Below are 22638 nucleotides of genomic sequence, written 5' to 3' on the forward strand. Positions count from 1 at the left end.
AAAGGAAGGAACACAGGCAACACAATCCTGGTGAAACAAGGGAGAGAGAAAAATATAACAAAGAAGGGAAGAGATATTTGATCAAGCAAAGGCTATAAAAATCTGTAAAAAGATTAGACAAATGATAAATGAACGGAATTCAAAAGAAGTATAAAATAGGAGAATACAAACCACACCATGACATGGAAGTAAACCTTTGTCTTTCTTTCAGTCTTTCTTTCAAAGAGTATTTACCAAGAATAAGGTACAAATCCTGTGCTCAAAGAGATTGTGTACTGTTGGTGAGCATGACTCAGTGTTTTTCAACCAAATAATAAAATTGATTTGGTCAGAGAACAGTTAACATGTGCAAAAGTAAAGTAGGAATGGGCCAACCAATCCCCATCCACAGCATGGTTACACCCCGCCTTTCCGAAACCCCGCTGTTCCGAAAATAGACTTCCATTCTTCGTAATGGCAGGGTTTCCCTTTTTTTCTAAAGACCCCGCTATTCCGAAAAGGCTATTGGGGAAACCCTGACCCTAACCCTAACCCTAACCCTAATGGAAGTAATTTGAAGTTGAAAGTCGGAACAGCGTGTTTTTGGGGGAGGGTCGGAACAGCGGTGTTTCTGGGTGGGGGTGTTTCGGAATGGAGGGGTTTCGCAATCGAGGTTTTTCGGAATGGAAGGCTGTCCCCCAAAAGTATGATGCAACATTGCTCGCAAGCTCTTATTTGCTCTGGTGGTGAGGCTGTGGTGAACTCTGCTGCTGTGTCACTTTAATAGCCTGTCTCTAAACCACTGATTAGCTTTTATTGTGGAGGAGCAACAGGAAATACAGACTGAGTCACCAAGATTAGGGAAGATGACTTCAGACATATTTTCAAAAAATCTTCTATGGGCTAACATCAATGTTAGCTTCTCCAACAGGCTAACATCAGAGTCAATGCTCTCCAACAGGCTAACATCAGTGTTGAGTAGCATTTCAGTCATACTGTTTCATTGTTAATGTTGTTAACCATCTTTATTGTCATTGCCATACAGAACCAACACCAGATTCTTCACGCAATTGCAGTTATGAAAAATGATTCTGTTGCACCAAAAATCCTAAATGTCTTCCTAAACTGAGTTTCAGACTAAGTTTTTGTTAGGAGGCCCCAGGAACCTTTTTTGCAGGACGGGCAGTTTGAACAGCTTGTTTTGTATTTACCGATATGAAGAGAACAGAGAGATCACCGCATGTTTCAACAAACACGGAGTCAATTACAGCAAAATATTACTAGTAAGTGTGTGAGCTAATGCACAAACGACCTATTCAAGGGATCAGTTGCAACAGTGTCCAAGGAGGGTGGTTTCACATGAGTAATGGTGTGTTTTGGGTGGGGAGGGAAATAAAGACACGAAACTGCTTGAAGAGGAAGAAAAGCAGATTAAAACCAGAGGAAACTTGGCATCCAGGGTTCTGGATTTCTCAATTTTTACATGAAATGTGGCAAAAACTTCTCAGAGTTCTGGGAAATCTTCATTTACGCATAACTTGCTAATCAAATCAAAGAGCATTTTGATTCTGTTAGACTCCAGTTTTTTGTTAAAATACCACAGGCGCTCTCTTTCTATCATCAGCACATTTAGCTTATTCATTTAAAAAAACTCAGTTAAAAACTCGACTTTGCTGCAGACCAGAACTCAGAGTCAGTGTTGCCAGATTGGTTGTTTTTGGGGCTTTTATGGAAAAGGATTTGGACTGGTTTACCATGGGCAGGGCAGGTATTTAATTACATCAATAATTACTGTTTATTAAAGATGTATTAATCATAAATTGTGTTCACTATTAATGCAAACACATACAGATATGTATCTTCTGTAACAGAAACCTCTATAGTTGCAACATTACAACCTCATAATTTGTGTGGCTTTTTTACTGCATGTTAGGCTACTTTTAGGGCTTGCTGCAGTTTTCTAAGTTGGATAAAACCTTGTTATTTGTTCTGTCCCTTTGGCTTATTTTTTCTTATAGCAACCCAATCGGCAGAATAAATGTCGGTAAAGCATGTTTCTGCAAAACCGCAGATAAGATAAAAGCTTATGTTTCTTTATAGGCTTAGAGTTTTTTTTATTTCTGTCTTGTCACAATGCTGTGCTTGTGCTCTGGCTAGGTTTAGGCACATGAAACCACTTGGTTATAGTTCGGAAAACATATTTTGGCTTAAAATACCTGTTTTGGTCAACACAAACACATCTGAACATTGTCCTGAGGTCCCCTTAAAAACATCCAGTGGTTTCTCACTTAAAAATATTGAAACGCAGAATAGAACTGTGGTCACCCGCTTGTCGCCTGTAACTCCACCACCATCCTCTTCCCGATATGACAGTCATAAACAAGTAATGGGAACATGATATGACACTTTTTGTACAAATGTCAATATGGTACATGTACAAATTTGGACATTTATGTGATTTGCAGAAATGTTAACTGCTAACATTTTATCCTGGCGCCTTATCTGATTGTAGATGCGTGTTGGTAAGAGGTAGAAAAAGAAGTGATTGAGTCAGGTATGCTTTGGGTCAGGAAGCCAGAGAATCAATCATCAAAAAAGTCCCCTGCAGTCGGTGCAGCTGCAGACCGTGATGCGTCAGGTTCCAGGTCAGCGCTGCGTAAATGTGCAAGCAACAGTGACAAGGTCGCGATCCCTCACTGGCTTCCCAACTGTAAAAATCGACAAATTGTGTTTGTTTGAATGGAATGAGATTGATTATGTTTAAGTTAATCCAGCGCAAATGTCAATATCACTTTGATTTACAGATGTGAAGTTATTAGTCTGACAACTGGCAATCTTGGCTTGTTCTTTATTGTTCTATTTGTTTATTGCAAAGATTATTTTAAATTAATTGAAAGAGTAACATTTATTTTAAAATATGTATCTTAATATATAATGATATATACTGTATATCTTAACTTTCATGGCAACTGCCTGAGAATGTCGTTCTAACATCCGGTGAGATAATGTGTAATAAAAACATTCAAATCATTTGTAATTTAGTGAGAATTGTATCAGTGACGACACCCATCACAAAGCCTCATATAAAGTCATCCATTAACTCTTCAATGGAAGAGCTCTTAATAATAAACTACTGATATGTCTGGTGATGAAATACATTGGCACTGCTGGGCTCACTCTTCCAGGGAAATTACACAACAATTCATTCCACTTCTGCAGAAGTATTTGTACAAGATAAGAAGAACTCCACCAATAAGGAAATTATTGTGCCAGAGATTGCTCAAAAATTACAACGACAAAGTGTAAAAACGATAGAATATTAAATGTAAAGTGTAAAAGTACAAAGGTACAATAATTTTTTGTTTCTCGATCACACTATCATGTTGTTTTCAGTGTGGCAATAATTATCTGTTTATAAGAGAATTAGAGTAAGAATATATGCTCATAAAGTTGATTCTCTCCAGGAATAGACTTAGATTTAGGGCAGATACATCCATGAGAGTACAAGGTGAACTGGCACAACACTTACTGGTACCAACAATAGATCTGCATCAAAAGAACGCAGCCTCTTCAATCATTTTGCAACCCTGAGAATTATGTTTATCCTCATGTTCAGCCCCATAATGGGCGCATATTATTGTATGTAGATCTCTTTTCACAATTATCAAATATGTGAAATTCAGTGAAAATTTGTACAACTGTACAGCTTCCTGTTTCATGGTGAGTAATGTGTTTCCATGGAGATGGTGTATGATGAAAACTGACAAACTTTGTAATATGGCATCATCAAGGTTCTTACGCTCTTCAGACCAAATTCCATGTGAATCTGGTCAACGTGCAAGCAGGATGATAGACAGTATTAACTTTTATTGTGAAACCATATAAGGGGAAAATCTAGTGTATTTAAGTGGCTGGACAAATTGAACAATGTACACTTGAGTTAGAACAACTTCCTGTTTAGCGTCATCAAGGTACCCAAGCTCTTAAGACCAAATTTGAAGTGGATCTGGTCAAAGTGCTAACAGGATCAGTACATCGAAGAATAGAAACGGTCATTTCTTGTGGCCAGTAGGTGGCGCTTTGACGACAGTATAACTGATTATTGGCATGTACTGTAGATGTCTTCTGGCCGGTGAAGTTTGAAACAGACTGTAGAATGTATGTTCAAGTTGCAACAGCTTCCTGTTTCATGGTGGAACTTTGAAATTTGCTTCACCGCTACAGCTACGCCCTTTGATGAAAAGTCCAATTTTTAATAACTTTTCATTTCTAAAGGTCGTATTGATAACATTTTCATGTAGACAAATTGTTTGTTTTTTTTAAATAATACAGCTACTAAACTTGTAGAAAGGTTCAGAATAAAGGCATCTCTTTTCCTTTAAAACATTATTATGATTGTGAATTAATACTTTAAAAAAGTTTGTTGGGTCCAAAATGATTGTTTTGTCTATCTCTGCGTCAGAATTCTGACACACCTTTGGTATCACGTGGTATCTCTGTTTAGTCAGTGATCAAAAGTCTTGGTAGTTGCCAGTTTGTGGGAAAAAACCCCCCATAAAAATGGCTTAGTTCTACAGTCTGCACCCAGCATAGTTGGTAGGTTGCATTCGAAATGTTAACAATAGCAATGTGAATGTTAGCTAGCCAATGTTTGCAATGTTACTGTTAGCTAGTGCAACAAACTGGCAAACACTTGAGGGGGCAGATGATTCAAACAACAGCGGTGTTGTGACGTGAATGCAGCGGAAGGGCAGAGATGGAATGCTACATTAATGGCTGAATGTTCTCAATAACACCTTCAAGGTCTTAAGATTGCACTGACAAAACTTAAAGTAGAGAGACATCGACACTAACAGCACTAAAGATAGGTGGCAGGAGATCCAAAATCTACAAAAGCAGGAACGCCACCATCATGTGTGAGGCCACACTGCAGGATGAGCCAAACACATTTTATGTTTGCTTTGATCTCATCAACTTGTCCAACCCTGTGTTGTAAAATGACAAATAAATTAAACTTGAACCTTGGATGAAAAACATTCTGATGTACAATGAAAAAGGTTTAGTTTTTTTTAACTGATTTGCGAAATTGAGACTCTAATCCAGATAACTGGTAGACATCTTTTCTATCTTGTTTGGTACAACACCGGACACATATAAGTACTTTACTACATATGAAAATATAAGTTAAAACAGGACTGTGGTCAAGATTGCCATATTTAGTAGCTGAGTGTCATCAATAACACCTTTCAGGTCTGAAGATTGCACTGACAAAACTTAAAGTGGATTGGATTAAATCTGTAGGTGCCTCCGGGCCGGTCAGCGCTCAGGCACCAAAACAAACCTTTTAGAAAACTTTAGTTTAGTCCAAGACATAAAAAAAAAAAATCCTTCTTTTTGGTTTCAGTGATGACGGGTGCTTCTGTGGGAGCCAGGATTTCAAAAATCTTGAGCTTTTCACCTCATGAAACAACACACCCTCACCACAGAGCTCTGTCTGAACTCAACCAGAGTGTATTCAATGATCTAATCTATTGACCTCATTGTTTTCACTGTTACACTGTTGCTACCTAAGAAATTACCAAGAACTGAATCAAGTTTAAACCAGAACTCAGTGAATATTTACAGTATGTGGGTGCTCAAGACTAATGATGCAAATCTACAATATGTAATGCCTGGCAGTTTTACAAGCATGTGGTGGTGGGTGGCAGGTGTGTATTTGTGATGATTTGTACATCTGGTTTACTCAGCGTTTAACTGTGTACATGAGTCTGTGTAGGCTTTCCACTGTATTCCTCAGAACTACTCTAAGTGATGAGTTACTTCCTGCAGCATTGGCTGTGTTTCCAGATGACCTGTGCCGTCATCATGGTGGGTTTTTCAGAGCTCATTTAGAAAATGACCTGAGCTCATTTCCTCTGGAAATCGTAGGTGTTGGACAAGTGAAACCAAATACAATCTCCAAACACTTAGCCGTTGTTTTAACCTGCTTGGAGAGAAGCGTGGGTGGAGTTTGACATACAAGGCCAGGCGAGTTTCTTCAGCCACAGAAAAAAAAGACTCAACTCCACTCTGCTTAGTCAATGAAAATACAGTAAATGAGCTCAAATCTGGTTTCATGTTTGGACATTAAGAAACTAAGTCTTTAAATAATAAATACGTCTATTCAGGTTGTGAAAGGCGGCACTTTCTGTTTTAGTCAGCACCATTTAGAGTTAATTAAATAATGGCGTGTATTCAACATGGCCAAAAGTATTGGGATATGAATATACATGTTCAGTATCATTCAGCAAATGTGTTGGTGATGTGGTGATCACAAAGCCAATAAGATCATTCCTCCAACCAATTCCTCAACACCAACAGCACTAAAGATACGTGGCAGGAGATTCAAAATATCACAGGCTACGAAAGCAGGGTGCCCCCATCATGTGTGAGGCCACGCCGCCAGATGAGCATAACACATATTATGTTTGCTTTTCATTATTACAAGCCAGCAAGGCTGCCAAATGGCCGACCGCAGTTCGAGTCACACTGCTTGATATTTTTGAGGACACCTGGAGAAATTTCCAGTTGTTTTAGTGTCGACCAAAACCGACTATTTTTCACAAGAAGTCGGGTAATCTCCAGCTGTAATTGTGGCGACCGAAACAGGAATTTCCAGCCAAAACCATGATGTTTTTCTAAGTGTTTTTTGTGCAAGGAAGCATACAACACAGCGAGAGCAACACTGAAAGCTGGTATCAAGGAGGCAAAGAGGAGACGTCAGCAGAGACATGAGAGAGACCTCAACAGTAAAAGCACTAAAGATATGTGGCAGGAGATCCAAAATGAGTGTGAGCACCATCATCATATGTGAGGCCATGTTGCTGGATGAGCTGAACACATTTTATGTTCCTTTTGATCTCAACAACTTGTATTTTCTTGTACAATTCTATGCAGTGGAAAGACAAATAAATGATCACTGAACATTAGAAAATTATTAAATTAACAATTTTTTTTTTTACCAATTTCCCAAATTGAGACTCTATATTTCCTATTCCAAGAATTTGGAATGACATGTTTTCTTGATGTTTGATACATCACAGGACAAATATTAAGCTGTATTTTAGCGAAACATGCTTTTTCAAGCAAGTTTACCACTAAAGTAAGATAAATATGACATAAAACATGGTTTGCTTTGTTGCAGCTGTTCATAGATTAAGCTGCTTTTCAGTGAAATCAGCTATTTGTAGCAATCCTACTGCTTAGAAAGATCTAAAGTGGGATAAATATGGTGGCAAATACAGTTTGAATTGAGTTTCACTTCATATTTGGTGGCCAGACAGTATTTGTCAGTTTTGGCCTTTTCTCAGCAATTTAAGTGCTTATTTACACCTTACACTTGATAACATATAAACATATATAAGGTGAATATGAGATTTTAGAACCGTGACCAGTAGCTCCAGGGTCAGTGAGTGGACGTACAAATTTCCGATCAACATGGAATCTCAGTATTGCTTCCCTTCTCTCTCCTCAGTTTCATGTCTGCTTCTGCTGAATAATAAAGGTGGAAAAAAATGCCCCCAAAAAGCATCTTTATTTAATTAATATTGTCTTTGTAGACTGTTTTTGCTCCTCTTTCACTGTTTCCTCAGAACATTTTGACACATATGTCCAGTTTTATAACCACCCATAGAAGAAGAAGAAGAAGTTGTGTCCCTCCATCTATTATTCCTTTTTTAAATTTCTTCCACGAATTCATAAAAAGGCTTTAAAGGAATAATCATCAGCGCTGTTTCCCAGAAGTCTGGAGCAGTGAAATGCTTCAGTTCCACTTCAGTTGGTTTGCGTCAGCATCCTGTACATCAAGATTTACTTTTCATTCACCTCAGCGTGGAAGAGGAAGGAAAAATGAAAGAGAACTGCTGAGCGCATTACATTTGATGCGATCGTGGTGAAATTAGGGAAGTGTTACTTTCAGTGAGTGTTCTCAAATGTAAAAAAACCCCACAGGTTTCTGCTCTGATGGAGGTGACACAGCGTCTATGGGTCCATACTGACATGTCTGCAACTTCAGATGACCTCAAGAGCTTTGGTAAAATGAGGTCATATCCCAGAAGACGTTTTGTTTTGCAACATAATCATCAATGTCAGCGAAACATGTGTAAAATGACAGGAAACACTTGAGGGCTTTGCAGGTTTCATTCATCAGTTACTACAATGTTCTATTAATCACTGTGGTTTTAGAGGAAACATCTTGTGGTTTTTGTACGCATTGGTCGATGAAATATAAAGAAGTGTCCATTTTTGACGAGTTGGGAGTGAGACTCAAAAATCAACTTTTCTCACAAATAGGACCTTAAATAGATGGTTAATGAAGCATTTCATTAATTGTTCACAGTGAAATGATTGTTAACCCAAATTTTACTCACAATAAATTTACCACTTTATACATTTTCATAGTATAAAGTGTTAACAGATTAAATCAAAATATTATAATGTCTGCTCTAATTTAATGTAATCTAATGTTTATTAGCGGAATATGTCAATACCTCAACAAAATAAACCAGTACATAATCTGATTGAAGAAGTATATCCTTTATGTAAAGGTCCCATTTTTAAGAAAAGTTGATTTTTGAGTCTTAACTTGTTAAATATTGACACTTTGGGACGGTAGGTCGGGAGCAAAGCGTCAGTCTTTGTCGGGTTGGGAATGACACTCAAAAAGCAACTTTTCTGACAAATAGGACCTTTTAAAGTGGCACACAATACACAGCAGTCGCACACAATCAAAAAACAGTTTAAGGCAGGTACTGGATCAGTAGATGATGAAGAGACCAACAACTTGAAACACAGCGTTGCTCCCTTAAGTGCAGTTCACTAGCACATCCGCAAGTGACTGGATGATGATTTCCTGATGATAACTTGAATTAGAAAACTGGTCTAATGCCAGTTTAAGTAAAAGTGCCGTTACCACACTGTGGAAATACTCCACTACAAACAGGGACGTTGCCAGGTTTTCATCGAGGTCATGCATCCTATATTAAAAATATACTAACATGTTCCAGAGACTCAATGAAGTCGTATAACATTGGTTGAAAAGACACACAGGCCTTATATGTATTTAAAATCAATATCCTCGCTGTCCGGTCAAAACCACGTATCTAGGAACTTTTTTGACAAAACTGAAGGTGGGTGTGCTTCTTTATGAGTCGAGACAATTCTCCTATTTGTTAAGCCAAACAAACCATTTACCAAGTCATTAAATCCACAAAGCCAAAAGCAGCCATGTTTTTGACATATCAAGCTATATTATACTTTAAAGTAAGAAATAAAGTAAATGTAATTAGCATTTGCAATAAAATAACAAGAACAGGTGTTCCACATTATTGATAAATGAGGTCATCACTGAAACATTGAGTGGACACAGCTCTCTATCTGCGCCTCATCATTTCCTGTCTGCAAAGATTTTGATACATGACTTAATTAGACCTGCAGTACTTGGGTTAATATACTTTGTTACTTTCAACTTACTTTTTAGAAACCTGAAGCTCTAGATGGTTTGTTTAACTGGTGATCTTGTGGATGATGAAAAATGAGTAAAAATGGACAGACTGATTGTGTTATTTTAATTGATCTAATTGAACGCATTTCTCTCCTGACATTAACTCATCACACACAACTGTTTGACATTTGTTTTATTTTCATTTTTAGGAAAATATCTCTTTGGTTCTTTGTTACAGTTGTGATTAGAAAGTCATGCACTCATACAGCAGAGAAAAACAATAATAAACCTGTCACTGTATTCACATCATGGACCGGAGCTGTTGTGTATGAGGTGCAACCACCAGAGGACGCTCTTCACTGTGAATACAGTTCAGCAGCACCTCACACCTGTTGCATCACCGCTTTAGCTCTCATCATGGTCAGCAGCGCCACCTAGGGGTTCACTGGTGCATTACATAATGAGGAGCTTCAGAAGTTAGACTGGACTGTGGTCAGAAACATTTCTTCTCTCCTCAGACAGAGCGGGCGGCCATGCTGTCGGGCTGCAGGCTGGACGAGGTGGAGGAGGCAAAGGAGCAGTGCATGATGGGACAGAAGGGCTCGTGGGCCCTGAGAGCTTCGGTCAGTCGGCGCTGCTCCTCAGACAGAGAGTCTACCTGAGGACAAAATCAACAAGCAAGATTTACTTTATATTGCCACTTATATAAACCACTCTGAAAGTGTAGTGTAGTCAGTGGTGATCACAGAAGAACGCAGAGAGAAGACATGGCGATGTGTGGTCTAATCCCAGCAGAGACAAATTATATCCAAGATAAATAGAGTTTGAGGTACCTCTCTTTTCAGCTTCCTGTTCCTCTGCTCCAACAGCTCACAGGCCTGGAAGAGGAAGGAGAGAAGAAGAGATGGAAGAAGAGAGCAGGAAGAGGCAGAAATGATAAAAGAGAGGAAGGTTTAGACTTTGAGTTTTTGATTCTTTTACATTAGGTGCAGATTTACTTGATTTCATTTCAAATCAAAAATTGAACTACTAATCATGAAGTGAAAACAGTTGTATGTCTTCTGCAGTCCCCGAATAATACCGTCTGGGGTGTCTTTTATTGTGGTTGAGACAATAGATACATCCGTTTCAAACAATATAACCGTCACTTCCCACATGCTTCCATGCGTCCTTCACATCGGCCTGGATGTTAAGCAATACAATCAGTAGAGGGCTCAACTCAGTCAAATCGGTCGGTAGTAGCTGTTTGTCTCTGTGCCTGACTAAAGTAAGATCATTCAGATGTTTGAAACTTCTCACCGACTCACATAACCTCTACTCAAAAAGGTACGCCATTTTTAAAACTTCTTCCTCTTGTCCTGTGGTCATGTCTCGCTTGAACTATTGGTTACGCTGCTACACTGCAGAAATACAGACAAAAAGTAAAGTGAGGACAGAACACTCCGTCCATGTCCGTACGAGTATCTCACGTTGAGCATAATCGACGTCAAACAATGTGTCTTTGCCTCCACAGCTTGATTTTGATCTTTACTCTTTGAGTGCCCCAAATTTATGGTAGTGCAGTCATGAATAGCTGGAGTTCTCTATTAACCCAAACTGAATTCTAACCTTAACCGTATAACCAAGTCTTAGCTCTCAAACAGCCGTTTGAAGCTGTGAGGAACAGAAGAAATGTCCTCACTAGGGTCTACTATTGGTATTTGAAAAGGTGGAAGTGCAAGAGCATGGACAGGTAAACACACACGCACGCAAGCATGCACGCACACACACACACACCTCATGCAGAAGGTCAGCTCTCTGTGTTTGTCTCTTCCGGCTTTTCTGGGCTGCAACTCTGTTCTTCTCTCGCCTCTTCAGCCTCCTGTCTCCGTCATCTGAGCCCTGACACATAGAAACACACACATAATCTATTTTTGTGGATATTTTTTAAGAGACAGCGGGTACATCAGGGGAGCATCTAGAAGTCATTTTGTTGGGACATCATCTTTGACATTTCACAGCATTGTGGTGACCAGAATTTTGGTCCCCACAAGGTTGTTGGTCCTCACACCGTGAGTAGATACCCAGTGTTGGAAAATGTAGAAAAACATGACTCCACACACCCTTTACATGAAACTCAGTTGAATCCTGAATCTTTTATTCATTCAATCAGAAAGCTACATTTTATATTTTAGTTTTATTCCAACAATATATTCTTGACTAGGTTTTGTATGCTTCATTGCAACTGGATTTTCAAATCTCAACATTAAATCTGAGCAAACACAGACTATAATTTGTCAGCATTCTCCTCTCTGTCACACACAATCTTGATTTTGAGGACAAGGCTGACTGAAGAGATTGCACTTGTGCACTGCACAACCAGATGTCATTTCTAACCCTCGTGTTTACTAGCACGGGCTTGACCTTTGACCTCCCTTTGGAGCAGGGATCAGGCTGCATCAGATAAAAATACTTGTTTTTCAAGATGATAAGAAAATTAGAACATAAATACACAGCGTGTTAGTGTGATCTTACCTCACATCCTTCACAGATGTGGTTAAAGTCCTTCTGGTGAGAATGGCAGGAAGAATCACAGTCTGACATCACAGGGTTTTCAAAGGGTGCATTAAAATTAGAAAAACAGGAGAATGTCCTGCACACCGACTCTGTCTGATAATAAAAAGTGTTATTTGTAGACTGGGCATCGAGTCCAGTGAGGTTAAAATAAACCAGACAGAAAACAGGCGGCAGTTTCACTTCAGCTTCCTTTTCATTTTTCAATTTCGCTGCCGTTTTAGAAGAAGCAGCGAGGGCAGTTCACAAACTGTAAGTCATATGACTGTGAGGGGCCACAGGTGAGCAAAGTATTTATGGACTGACAGTTGGTTTGATTGAGCCACACATACACCACCTACTGTACAGCAACATACGTGGCTAAAAGTAGACTAGTATCTCACTATTTTCCTCCTGTTTGATTAACATCTTCAGTAAGTACAAATGAGCTTGGACTGAGAGTGACCAGCCCAGTCGCCAGTATATAATGTTAACAACAGTTAACATTTGTGCACACCACGGATATGTCCAAGGTTGACATTTGTACCAAACATTAAATGCTTTCATTAGCTGACTTTCACATTAGGAGGCAGAGGTAAGGTAGTGGCGTTATTACAGCCAACATGGCTGCCAAAAAGCTGACTACAGTTGGAGTCACATTACTGGATATTTTTGAGGACACCTGGAGACATTTTCAGCTGTTTATGTGGCCACCGAAACCTGCTATTTTTCACAGGAAGACAGATCGTCACCATCCGTGATGGTGCCGACCAAAACAGGTATTTTAAGCTAAACCATGATGCTTTCCTAACCCTAACCAAGTGTTTTTTTGTGCCTAAACCTAACCAGAACATAAGCACAGTGTTGTGATGAGAGAAATAGAAAATTCAACCTAAACAAATGTAAAGTTGCAACATAAAGAAACATTCCATTTTAACTTATCTGTGGTTTTGCAGAAACGTACTTAGCTAACATTTATTCTGGTGATTGAGTTTCTGAGAGACGGAGTGATGCATTGTTGCTTTTGGTTATTTTATAGAATTCGTTGACGAGAAGAAAAAATATACAATATTGCCTTATCTTTTAAAAAGGGTACAGGAGAGACAGAAAAAAACATTATATTGTTGGTATATGTCTTTACAGGTTCTTAAAGTGACCATGAAATGACAAACATGAACCTTCATGAAACTGCTCTTAACAAGCTCCGTGGATTATCTTGAGTAACTGGGTCAAGATTTCTGGAAAGAGACACTGCTGTTGAGTTTTTCAAATTGTTTTTGTGGCGCTGTGAGCACCAGAATGTCTTTAAAAACTCACAACAAAACAATCCAGATGGATAAATAGCACTACAGGTTAGCTTTACTACACGTGTTAGAAAAATCTTTATGTTTAAAATGAAAAAACCTCAAGAGTCATTTCTATCCATTTTCTTTTCTTGAAACATAACTGTGCAGAAATAAAACATCAGTCCATGACATCCCATCATCTCCACTGTTCTGTATTAGCAGGAAGTGTCACTCCGGCTCATCCTCTCCCACAGGTTTCTTACTGAGAGGCACATAGCCATTAGCGGCTGCTGCTTCCTCTACGGCTCTCTTGATTGGCTGCCGGTTCCTCGAAGCTCCGCTCACAGGAGGCAGGGGAGCGTCTGATTGGCCGTTGGACCCGAACACTTCTCTGTGGATCTCCAGAGTGACCTGACTGGATTTCATGTTGAGGATCTCACAGAGGCCTTCAGCTTGTTTCTGCAGAGTGTTGATAGACTGCAGAAAAAAATGCTGTGTAAATAAAGCATCGATTTATATCCATCTAGAAAATGTACATTTGTAATGTGTGTGTTACCTTTATGACCTGGATGGCCTGTTTCACCATCCCAGGAGCTGCTGCTGACAAACCGTTCATGATGCTCTCTGGTGAAACACATGCAACAACAGCTGTTAGGTTAGGGAATGTTTTATACCAATAACAGGGCTGCAAATAACACAGTATTTCAGTGTACAAGTGTTGGCTACAGCATGTCAAGATACATGTTTTATGAGAAGGGAAATTTGGTTTTGTCATTGTAACATTGACCATGATGTTTCCATAACCAGCTGCTCTATTTTTAACCACAGTCTTGGGTTCATAGTCTGCTGAAACTCTCAGGTGAACAAAAAGCACTGTTTCAGTTCAGAGGGGTGAAACTTTCAAATGTCCATCTTAAAGAGAAGTAGTTCTTCCTGAGTATCAAACAGGAAGCAAATGTCCAGTATATACTTAACGTACATATATGTAACCATAGGAGCGAGTAAACCGTATTCAAAATATTGCTTTAACCAGAGAGAAGTATTACCAACACTGACACAAATTATGACAGCTTCAACAGAACAAAGACTTCACTGTAAATCACTGCTCGAACATTTTTTCCTCTTAACTCTTAGATGTTATTGTCCTCACGCATCTATTCATAACATGAAAACACCAGAAACACAAATAAAAATGTGTTTTCGTGTGTGTGTAAGTAATTAGAGGTAACAACCTTGATCCGGATCTTTGAGCACCTCTTGAGGTTTGACTGCCTGCTCATACAGCCCCTGTACAAAAAACACAGCAGGTGTCAGAAAAGTGGACACAGGACACATCAGCTCTGCATGCTGCAGTTTATCCACGGTCTGTTTCAACTGCTATTTTCTCTTTATGCATTTAGATGTTTTTCACTTCAACCAAACAGATTTCCAGTCATGGAAAGGTCATTTAACCTGAATTAACCAAATACATTTAAAGGTTTTCTTACTTAACTTACTTCATAGAAAGTCAATATTTTGAAAATTAAGATAATCTTTTCAGAAATGAATACTAAATATTAATCCACAATATGTGTAAAATTAACCTTAACAGTCTTTTATCAAACTGAACATCAATCTGTGGAATGATGGATATCTGTTTCCTAACATTCAACATGTTCTACTGTCTGTAAACACAGCTGAATGGGAGGAAAATGGCACTCATTTTCCTCCCATTCAGCTGTGTTTTCTTCCATTAAACTGGGCTGTTTCAGACTAAACACATTTCACAGTACATGTATCAGAACTAAATAAGGGCAGTGCTACTGTGACACCCACCATGATTTTACGCTCAGCTTTGAGAGAGTGGACCACATGGGGCAGGATCTTTTTTGGAAAGGCACGGCGCCTCCTGGTGGCCTCAACAATGGTGTCATCTAGCAGGCTGTCCAGATCAACATCCTCTGCACAGGGTGTTAGTGGAGAGAAAAGAAGAGAGAAACAGAAGAAACAGAGACGGACAATATGAATTTAGTACGACACTTTACACTGATTAAGAATTTAAGCTGTTAAAACACATTTTATAGAGTATGACAGCAAATCACCTTCATCATCAGCTGCCTCCTCCCATGGTTGTCCATTCACCAACACATTGTCCTGAACAGCCGCCTCAAAGTTCTGCACAGATACAAATACTTCTCATTACTGAACAGTTTTAGCAAACAATACAGCCATTAGCAGGTCACATCAAACAAAGTGTCTGCAATATATTTTTAACTGTATCTTAGTATCTCTAGTGCTGCATGTTTGAAGATGCAACCAGGCATTTGTTTTATTCTTGATCAATCTACTGATCATTTTGCCCTGAAGCTAAAAGTGATTTCATCAAATGTCTTGTTTCATCTGAACAAGAGTTCAAAACACAGAAAGAAGATACTCTAGGGCTGCAATGCAATTATTTAATTGTCAATTAATCTGACAGTTATTTTCTCGACTAAGCGATAAGTTGTTTGTCAATATTATGTCAGAAAAAGGTGAAAAACATTGATCAGTGTTTCCAGAAGCCCAAGATGAAGTCCTCAAATGTCTTGATTTGTCCCAAACCGGAAGATATTCAGTTTACTGTCACAGATGAGGGAAGAAACCAACAACATTCACATTTAAAAATTATTTGAACTTTGATCAAACAGATTAATTTATTATCAAAATAGGTGGCAGGTGATTCAATAGTTGGCAATTAATCGATTAATCGATTAATCATTGCAGCTCTGAGAAATGCAGTTTACCATCACTATTGACTTAGACTTAGACGACTTTATTAATCCTTTTGGGAGGTTCCCTCAGGGAAATTGAAGAAGACAGAGGAAAGCAAGAAATTCACACAGAAGAGGCTAGAATTAGAGAATATTTAGCCTAAAAAGTCACTCGATTGATTAATTGATTATCACAACCTTAAACTTGAACTCTTATTGGCGTGTGTGTGTGTGTGTGTGTGTGTGTGTGTGTGTGTTAACGAGCTGGATGACACATTTTCAAAGTTGAGGTTTTACTTCAATAAAAGTGCTGCCCTCTATCATCTTTAAACCGAAATTACCAGCTGATCTAAAAACAATATTAAAAGTAACTGTATAGTGTATTTGCTGGCGATATGAATGTTAACAGCAAAGCACTCTTCAAAATTTAGATTTTTCAAATGGGGTTTGGTGTGCAATTCTTCAAGCAACGGAAAGACAACTCTTAGCACGTATAGTCACAAAAGCCATAATAAAACAAGGCTCCGTGGTCTTTTGATATTTGACAGGAACAGTTTGCTAACCCGTTATTTATCTTAATATACAGTTAGTAACTTTAAGGTGTAAATAATGAGTCAGACCCACCGCCAGCAGCTCCTGCAATAAAACTCGCTTCGTCTCCTCTGCAACTTCCGGCTGTCTGTCGAGTGCTGTCTTCAAAACGTCTTTATACTTTTTAACCTGCTCCATTACTTTTTTCTTCGACGTTACTTGTACTCTGTATTCCTTATTCGATCCATCGCTGGGTAAAGGTTCACTCTCTACCGGCTCCATCTTTACCGCCAACTTTGTTTATATTTTTTCATGACGCAGACCGGAATTGAAGATAACTTCCTGGTCCGACTGCAAACGGTACCCCCGGAACAACATGCAGACGTTGTTCCGCCCAGCTGTAAACCGAGTTTTGAGCGACAAAACTGTCAGTTTTTCAATGTTTTTACTGCTCTAAGCTCTTATTATTTTGATTTTCAATGGAATATGGCTTCGTTGACTCTCACTGTCATATATCTGCCCGTGAGTTCGAAGAGGTAGGAACTAAAGTGACTAAACAACATAAAAATACTAAAAGTCGTATTCAAAAGTATTTGCCCCTCGTTACATCAGTTGTAGATTACTTTAATCACAAATATTCATTCTTAATTAGATCATCTGTATGTACAACAAATATATTTCATATTACAAACACTGTTATCATTTACAGTCTTAGCACAGTTTAGCTACAGATTTTCTGAGCTAGCCTTTCTTTATTCCACTTCTGTGTCTTGTCACTGAGCTGTCAAGTCAATAAACTGTTTCTTCTTTGCAGGATCTGGAGGATGTGATCCAGAGGACCACAGAGGTCGGTTATCAGATCATCTGTGGAAGACAAATAATATAGGCTGCTACTTTTAGTGCCTCATCAGAGCAGTTTGAAAGGGGCATACTGTGTTACACTGTTGATGAAGGTTCTCAGTCATCCAGGTCATGGTAATGGTAGAGGGGAGTTGCAGGCTTTTAAACTCTGTGTGGGAGTGTCCTTACAGAGTTTCTGCAGCTCCCCTCCAATTAGTTAGAACTGAAGAAGCCTCTTGGATGAGAGGTGAAACGTCTTCAAGAAACTGGAACACGTCCAGTTGCCTACAATCCAGCATTTAGACCTGTGTTACACTGAATTAAACTTGGGAGCTGCTGCCTGACAAAATTAGAGTTTTAAAAACTGTAAACTTTGTTGTTGGACTGAGCAGTATACAGTTATATATGTCATGGTTGCTCACAGAACAGATTGTGAAACAAGACATTAATATCATTACAGTGTTATGATGAGTATGTAACTAGGCTGACCTTAACTCTGAAGAAAAAGAGGAAAAGGTGTGTACCGATCTGTGTCTTTGTGTGTGCAGGCCGGGGTACAGACTCTGGTTGCAGTTACAGAAGAGGTCGGAGAGTTTGCCAGAGTTCTGCAGCTGCAGGAACGGTCTGTATGTCTTCAGTGTTATGTAATCAGTCCTGGGACATACAAACTATCTGTCTCATAACAGTGTGCTTTCTTATAGAGAATGCAGGAAGGGCTGGTGCAGTACAAGCATAAAAACAAGACTTTGGCAGAGATTAAGTTTCTTTTATAAATATGTTTTGATAATGTTGAGAAGTTATAAAACTATAATGAAAAAGAGGCAAATTACAAATACAGTAGGGTAAAGAATTCTCAGATGACTGGTTAAAATAGTATCAGATGTAATATTATTATTTTTTTCATTACAAACGATAATATCAGCTTATCAGTTTGTGAAAAGAATCTTTGAAGTCCCAGAACCTCCAGACTGTGCCGACAGTGAGTGAAAACGTTGTGTAAACGTACTTGCAGTTACACAATGTAAAGATAAGAATGTTTGCATTGACCCGTACATCTGCTCTCAGCTGGACAGCATCGTATTTATTATTCAGGGTGTTCCTGATGAATTCTTCTCTCACAGTTATCCAGATCTGGTGGCTCCATGTTTCGGTATCCATCCACTGCAGGGCGGCGGGGGCTCCGAGCAGCGCAGCGTGAAGCCTCTGGTATTTAAACAAGTCTGCGCCGCTTCCATCTTTTGATTATTTGACTTTATTGATTCTGAGAAAATGAGCAGCTCAGCTCAGCGGGGGTCCAGGTGAGGAAAAACAGAAAGTGGGTGTGTTTCAGAGGCCTCTGGAGGAGATTAAAGTGTATTTATTATTTCCATTAAGTTATTCTTTACAGTACAAGAATGTATACAATAATTCTTACACAGTAGTTTGATTATTAGAACAGATACCTGGGGTTTGAGGTTGTAGAAATAGTGAACTGTTCCCCTTAAAGACAAACTTTCTTGGAAATCTGACACCAAGTGGAAAGTTGATCCTCTTGTTTTAGTTTAACATGAAGTTGTAAAGAAATGTGTGAATCTGATCCTCTTCAGAGCATCAAGTCTCATTTTATCAGTTCAATAATCCATCTGGGTTCATTTGGCAGCAGGCTCAAATGTAATCATTTCCAATTGCTTGATACTTTGTTAAAGCAGGTCAGCTGAGCCAGGATTAACTCCTGAAGTTTTAATACTTTTGACTGGTCAGGCTACCAGCAGACCGTGACCTTGAAAAGTCCTTAAAAGTTTGTGGATGTAATGAGAACAAAGAAGGACAAAGACAACAGATCGTTGTTTTTACTCATTTCCACCTGAAATACCCAGAATATTTAGGGAAAAAAAGTTTTGCTTTGATTTTTATGTCTCTATGCATCCCAGAAGTTTAATGAAGCTTCACTTCATTTTTATCAAACAAAACTAAAACAAGAAACGGAGAGTAGAGTTTCCTTTAAGATGCTAATCGTCCTGATTTCCACATACGACAACATGTGTTCATGATTAAATAGCTGCTGTTGGATTAAATCACAAACAGATCTTGGTGTTTACATTAAATTGAATCCATCGCTCAGCTCTTAATGAAGATGGGTTTTCCACAGGACCTTGACGCTGCCCTGCCAGAGTTCTACAAACACAGAGAACACCTCGTCGCTGTCGGAGAGGTAGACTGCTCACACACACACACACACACACACACATAGTACACCCCCAGCCCATTACCCAAACCTTAACCAACTTCAGATCACTTCTTACTCTCCTCTTAAACTAAGCTCCTACCTTTGTCTAATTCCACAATAGGATTAATACGACACACCCCGCAGCCCCCTGACTGTCACTTTAACTTAAACCTTCCTCTAATCTTAACCTTAAAACCGAGTCTTAACCCTCAAACAGCCCTTCAGAGGAGAGAGGACAGGACAAAGTGTACTCAATGTCAATCTTGAAAACTGATTATTGGTCCTCACATGGTCGACATCAGCATGTCTCTCATGGGATGAAGTTTATTGACAAAATCAACATTTTTTGGAACTGTAAGGATCGCTTTACGCCTGACGGGATACATCCAAACATGTCTGGCTGCAGATTACTTGATGCCAACCTTTGGCACACTATTGGATAGTCAAAACAAAACAGGAATACACAGATTACACACAGAATGAAGGCCGACCCACACAGCAGACAGCCTGTATCTCTCCCCCATCACCTGACCCTCTGCTCCACATCACCTAAGGCCCTCGATCATTTTATCAGTGACACACACACACACACACACACACACACACACACACACACACACACACACACACACACACACACACCCAGTACTTGGTGTCTCTAATGCTGTAGATACAGTGTGTGAGGAATGTGTGTTTGTCGGAGCAGATTTCAGGCGTCACAGAGATAAGTCAACAGTCCCACACTGCTGTTTCCATGACTGTTGTTTTTATGGATCAGGCTGGAAGAACAGTCCGGTCCTCCCTCTGCTTCTGCTGCACTGAACACATTATAGTGCATCTATACATCTGTAAGCACCGTGTCATCTTAATAAGGTTATAATATCTCGTACCACTTTTGTTTCCAGATTGGTTTGGACTTCACACCGTGGTGTGCTCCCACTCAGCAGGACAGAGACGACCAGATGAACGTCTTTATTAAACAACTCAACATCGCCACAGAGCTGGATCTACCTGTGTGAGCTGCACAGAATAAAAAAATATACAGTTCAACTGTAGCTGCAGGTTACACATAACACATAAGACTAGAAGAGAGATGATTCCAAACAGCCACACACACCCAGTCCTGCTGCTGAACCAAGAGGCTGCTTTGACTTCATTTGAACCTGGTTTGCATAGAAGCATATGATCAGAAAATGTGCTGCCACCACTTGGCAGACTCATTTCCATTAGAGTACGTGATTATACACAAGTCACTGACCAGGAAGTATGAATGAGGTCATGACTGACAGCAGACAGGAAGATCAAAATAAACTACATGTGAAAATCCATCAGTTGTCTCCTGACGCCGGTGATGACTCTTCGTACTTCCTGCTTTCTGCACAGGAATGTCCACTCACGATCAGCTGCCAAGGTCACCATAGCGACCATGAGGGAGCAAGGTGGGTGTCCGGCTACATTTTGCCGTTTACATTTACATGTCAGCAGAACATGTACGACTTTTCTTCTTCTCCGCCAGGTGTCAGTCGAGCTCTGCTTCATAACTTTGCGGGGAAGCCGTCTGTAGCTCTGGAGGGTGTGAGGGCCGGTTACTTCTTCTCCTTCCCACCTGCTGTGTGCAGGAACCAACAGGTAGGTGTGAACTCACACTTTTGATGAATGTGATGATCAGAAAACACATATTGAGATGATATATTTTACAAGCCATGAAGTCATTTTGAGCCTTTGGTCCATCATAAATTTAACTCCGTCCATCATCAGCACTAGGATACACTTTATGGTTACGTTTACCTCATAGCATTTATGATTATATAGTTGGGGTAAATCCTCAGGGAACATACTGTATGTTCAAGTCAACGACTGAAGTTAATATGTGTGTAAATAAGTGCAAGCATCATCAAACAAATAATCTTTGATCCTATGTGAACGATCAGCTGTTGCATTTGTCTGCATTTTTGCTAAATCCATAAAACTTGAACTGAACTTTGGCTCATCTGCAGACGTATAAAACATACAGACGCTGTACTGTATGTTCTCACCGACACATGATGCACTATGGGTAAAAACTATTGTACAAACTGTTGATGTCCAGGGGCGTTTCTCTGGTTTGAGGACATTGGAGGCTCAGCCCGGGGGAAGTCTAGAGGATCCTCCTCCACAATGTTTTTACAAATTAAAGCTCTACTTTGATGCTTTTTGATTCGCTCTGGCACATTATATTCACTCAAAGTAGCCTTCATGTCTTACTCATAGAAAAAAATTACATGTTAATGTCTACAATTGTCAGCATCTGCTACTGTGTCTGTCTCTTTACTCTCTCTCTCTCCCTCATTACCACCAAAAAACAGTTAAATCCATCCGCCGTCTAGTGTTCGTACCTTTGAGCTGCTTGTGGATGTTCTAATGAAAGACATACTAAAACCATGCAACAAAGAATGATATTTCACAGGCCACAAGGAAAGGAAACATTTTTTTTAATTAAAGTTATATATCAGTAAGATGCTTATAATTACATTGATCTCTCATCATCAATTTTTGAACACATTTGATAAGATTAGAGCGATATATTTACCATCATGATTGCAGCATCAAATAATCAAATTTGTAATAAATCAACAGGCAGTTTCACCTGTTATTGCTTACTGTACTTCTCTTTTGGAAAAATCAAAAAGGATTGAATGTGTTTTCCTGTATGCTCCACCATTTCCTCTCTACACGTCATTGACAGTGTCACGTCACTCAGCGTTTATTGTGATAGGCTGATTTGTTACGAACACTGGCTTACATCAGTAATTATATATCCGAGGCTTATTTTCATGTGGGCTGACAGAAAAACTACAACTCGTTTCTTTGTTCGTCTTCCTCTTCCTCTTCCTTCTTTGTTCATTTTTGCCTCCTTCCGACTCAACTACAGATTATGTCACATGTGATCCTATATTTTCATAGGCGAGACAAAGAAGAGTGAATCCAGCTGTAAAATGCACTCATACGAGTGGAGGGTTTAAAGCAACAGTGAAAATACAGACACACTTTTAGAGGGAAAGACCGTCACCTAGG

General features: G+C 39.3%; 3 protein-coding genes across 3 annotated transcripts; 1 reads left to right on the forward strand and 2 right to left on the reverse strand.

The window, feature by feature from the left end:
* Positions 1 to 9640: 9640 nt before the first annotated feature.
* On the reverse strand, positions 9641 to 12090 carry batf3 (basic leucine zipper transcription factor, ATF-like 3). The gene is made up of 4 exons (XM_073493498.1): positions 11975 to 12090; positions 11237 to 11341; positions 10294 to 10338; positions 9641 to 10118 (listed from the first exon to the last, which is right to left on the reverse strand). Exons 1-4 carry the CDS (start codon positions 12041 to 12043, stop codon positions 9975 to 9977), a joined length of 363 nt encoding a protein of 120 aa, XP_073349599.1. The 5' UTR covers positions 12044 to 12090; the 3' UTR covers positions 9641 to 9974.
* A 917-nt stretch (positions 12091 to 13007) lies between these two features.
* nsl1 (NSL1 component of MIS12 kinetochore complex) lies at positions 13008 to 16842 on the reverse strand. The gene is made up of 6 exons (XM_073493219.1): positions 16632 to 16842; positions 15360 to 15432; positions 15094 to 15218; positions 14511 to 14565; positions 13835 to 13902; positions 13008 to 13755 (listed from the first exon to the last, which is right to left on the reverse strand). Exons 1-6 carry the CDS (start codon positions 16818 to 16820, stop codon positions 13507 to 13509), a joined length of 759 nt encoding a protein of 252 aa, XP_073349320.1. The 5' UTR covers positions 16821 to 16842; the 3' UTR covers positions 13008 to 13506.
* A 104-nt stretch (positions 16843 to 16946) lies between these two features.
* On the forward strand, positions 16947 to 21237 carry tatdn3 (TatD DNase domain containing 3). Its single transcript, XM_073492425.1, has 8 exons — positions 16947 to 17074; positions 17353 to 17385; positions 17927 to 18000; positions 18500 to 18584; positions 19507 to 19569; positions 20490 to 20599; positions 20968 to 21023; positions 21101 to 21237. The coding sequence occupies exons 1-8, from the start codon at positions 17018 to 17020 to the stop codon at positions 21235 to 21237; spliced, it is 615 nt and encodes a 204-aa protein (XP_073348526.1). The 5' UTR covers positions 16947 to 17017.
* Positions 21238 to 22638: the final 1401 nt, after the last annotated feature.

Source organism: Pagrus major, chromosome 22, assembly GCF_040436345.1.
Source record: "Pagrus major chromosome 22, Pma_NU_1.0".
Taxonomy (NCBI): Eukaryota; Metazoa; Chordata; class Actinopteri; order Spariformes; family Sparidae; genus Pagrus; species Pagrus major.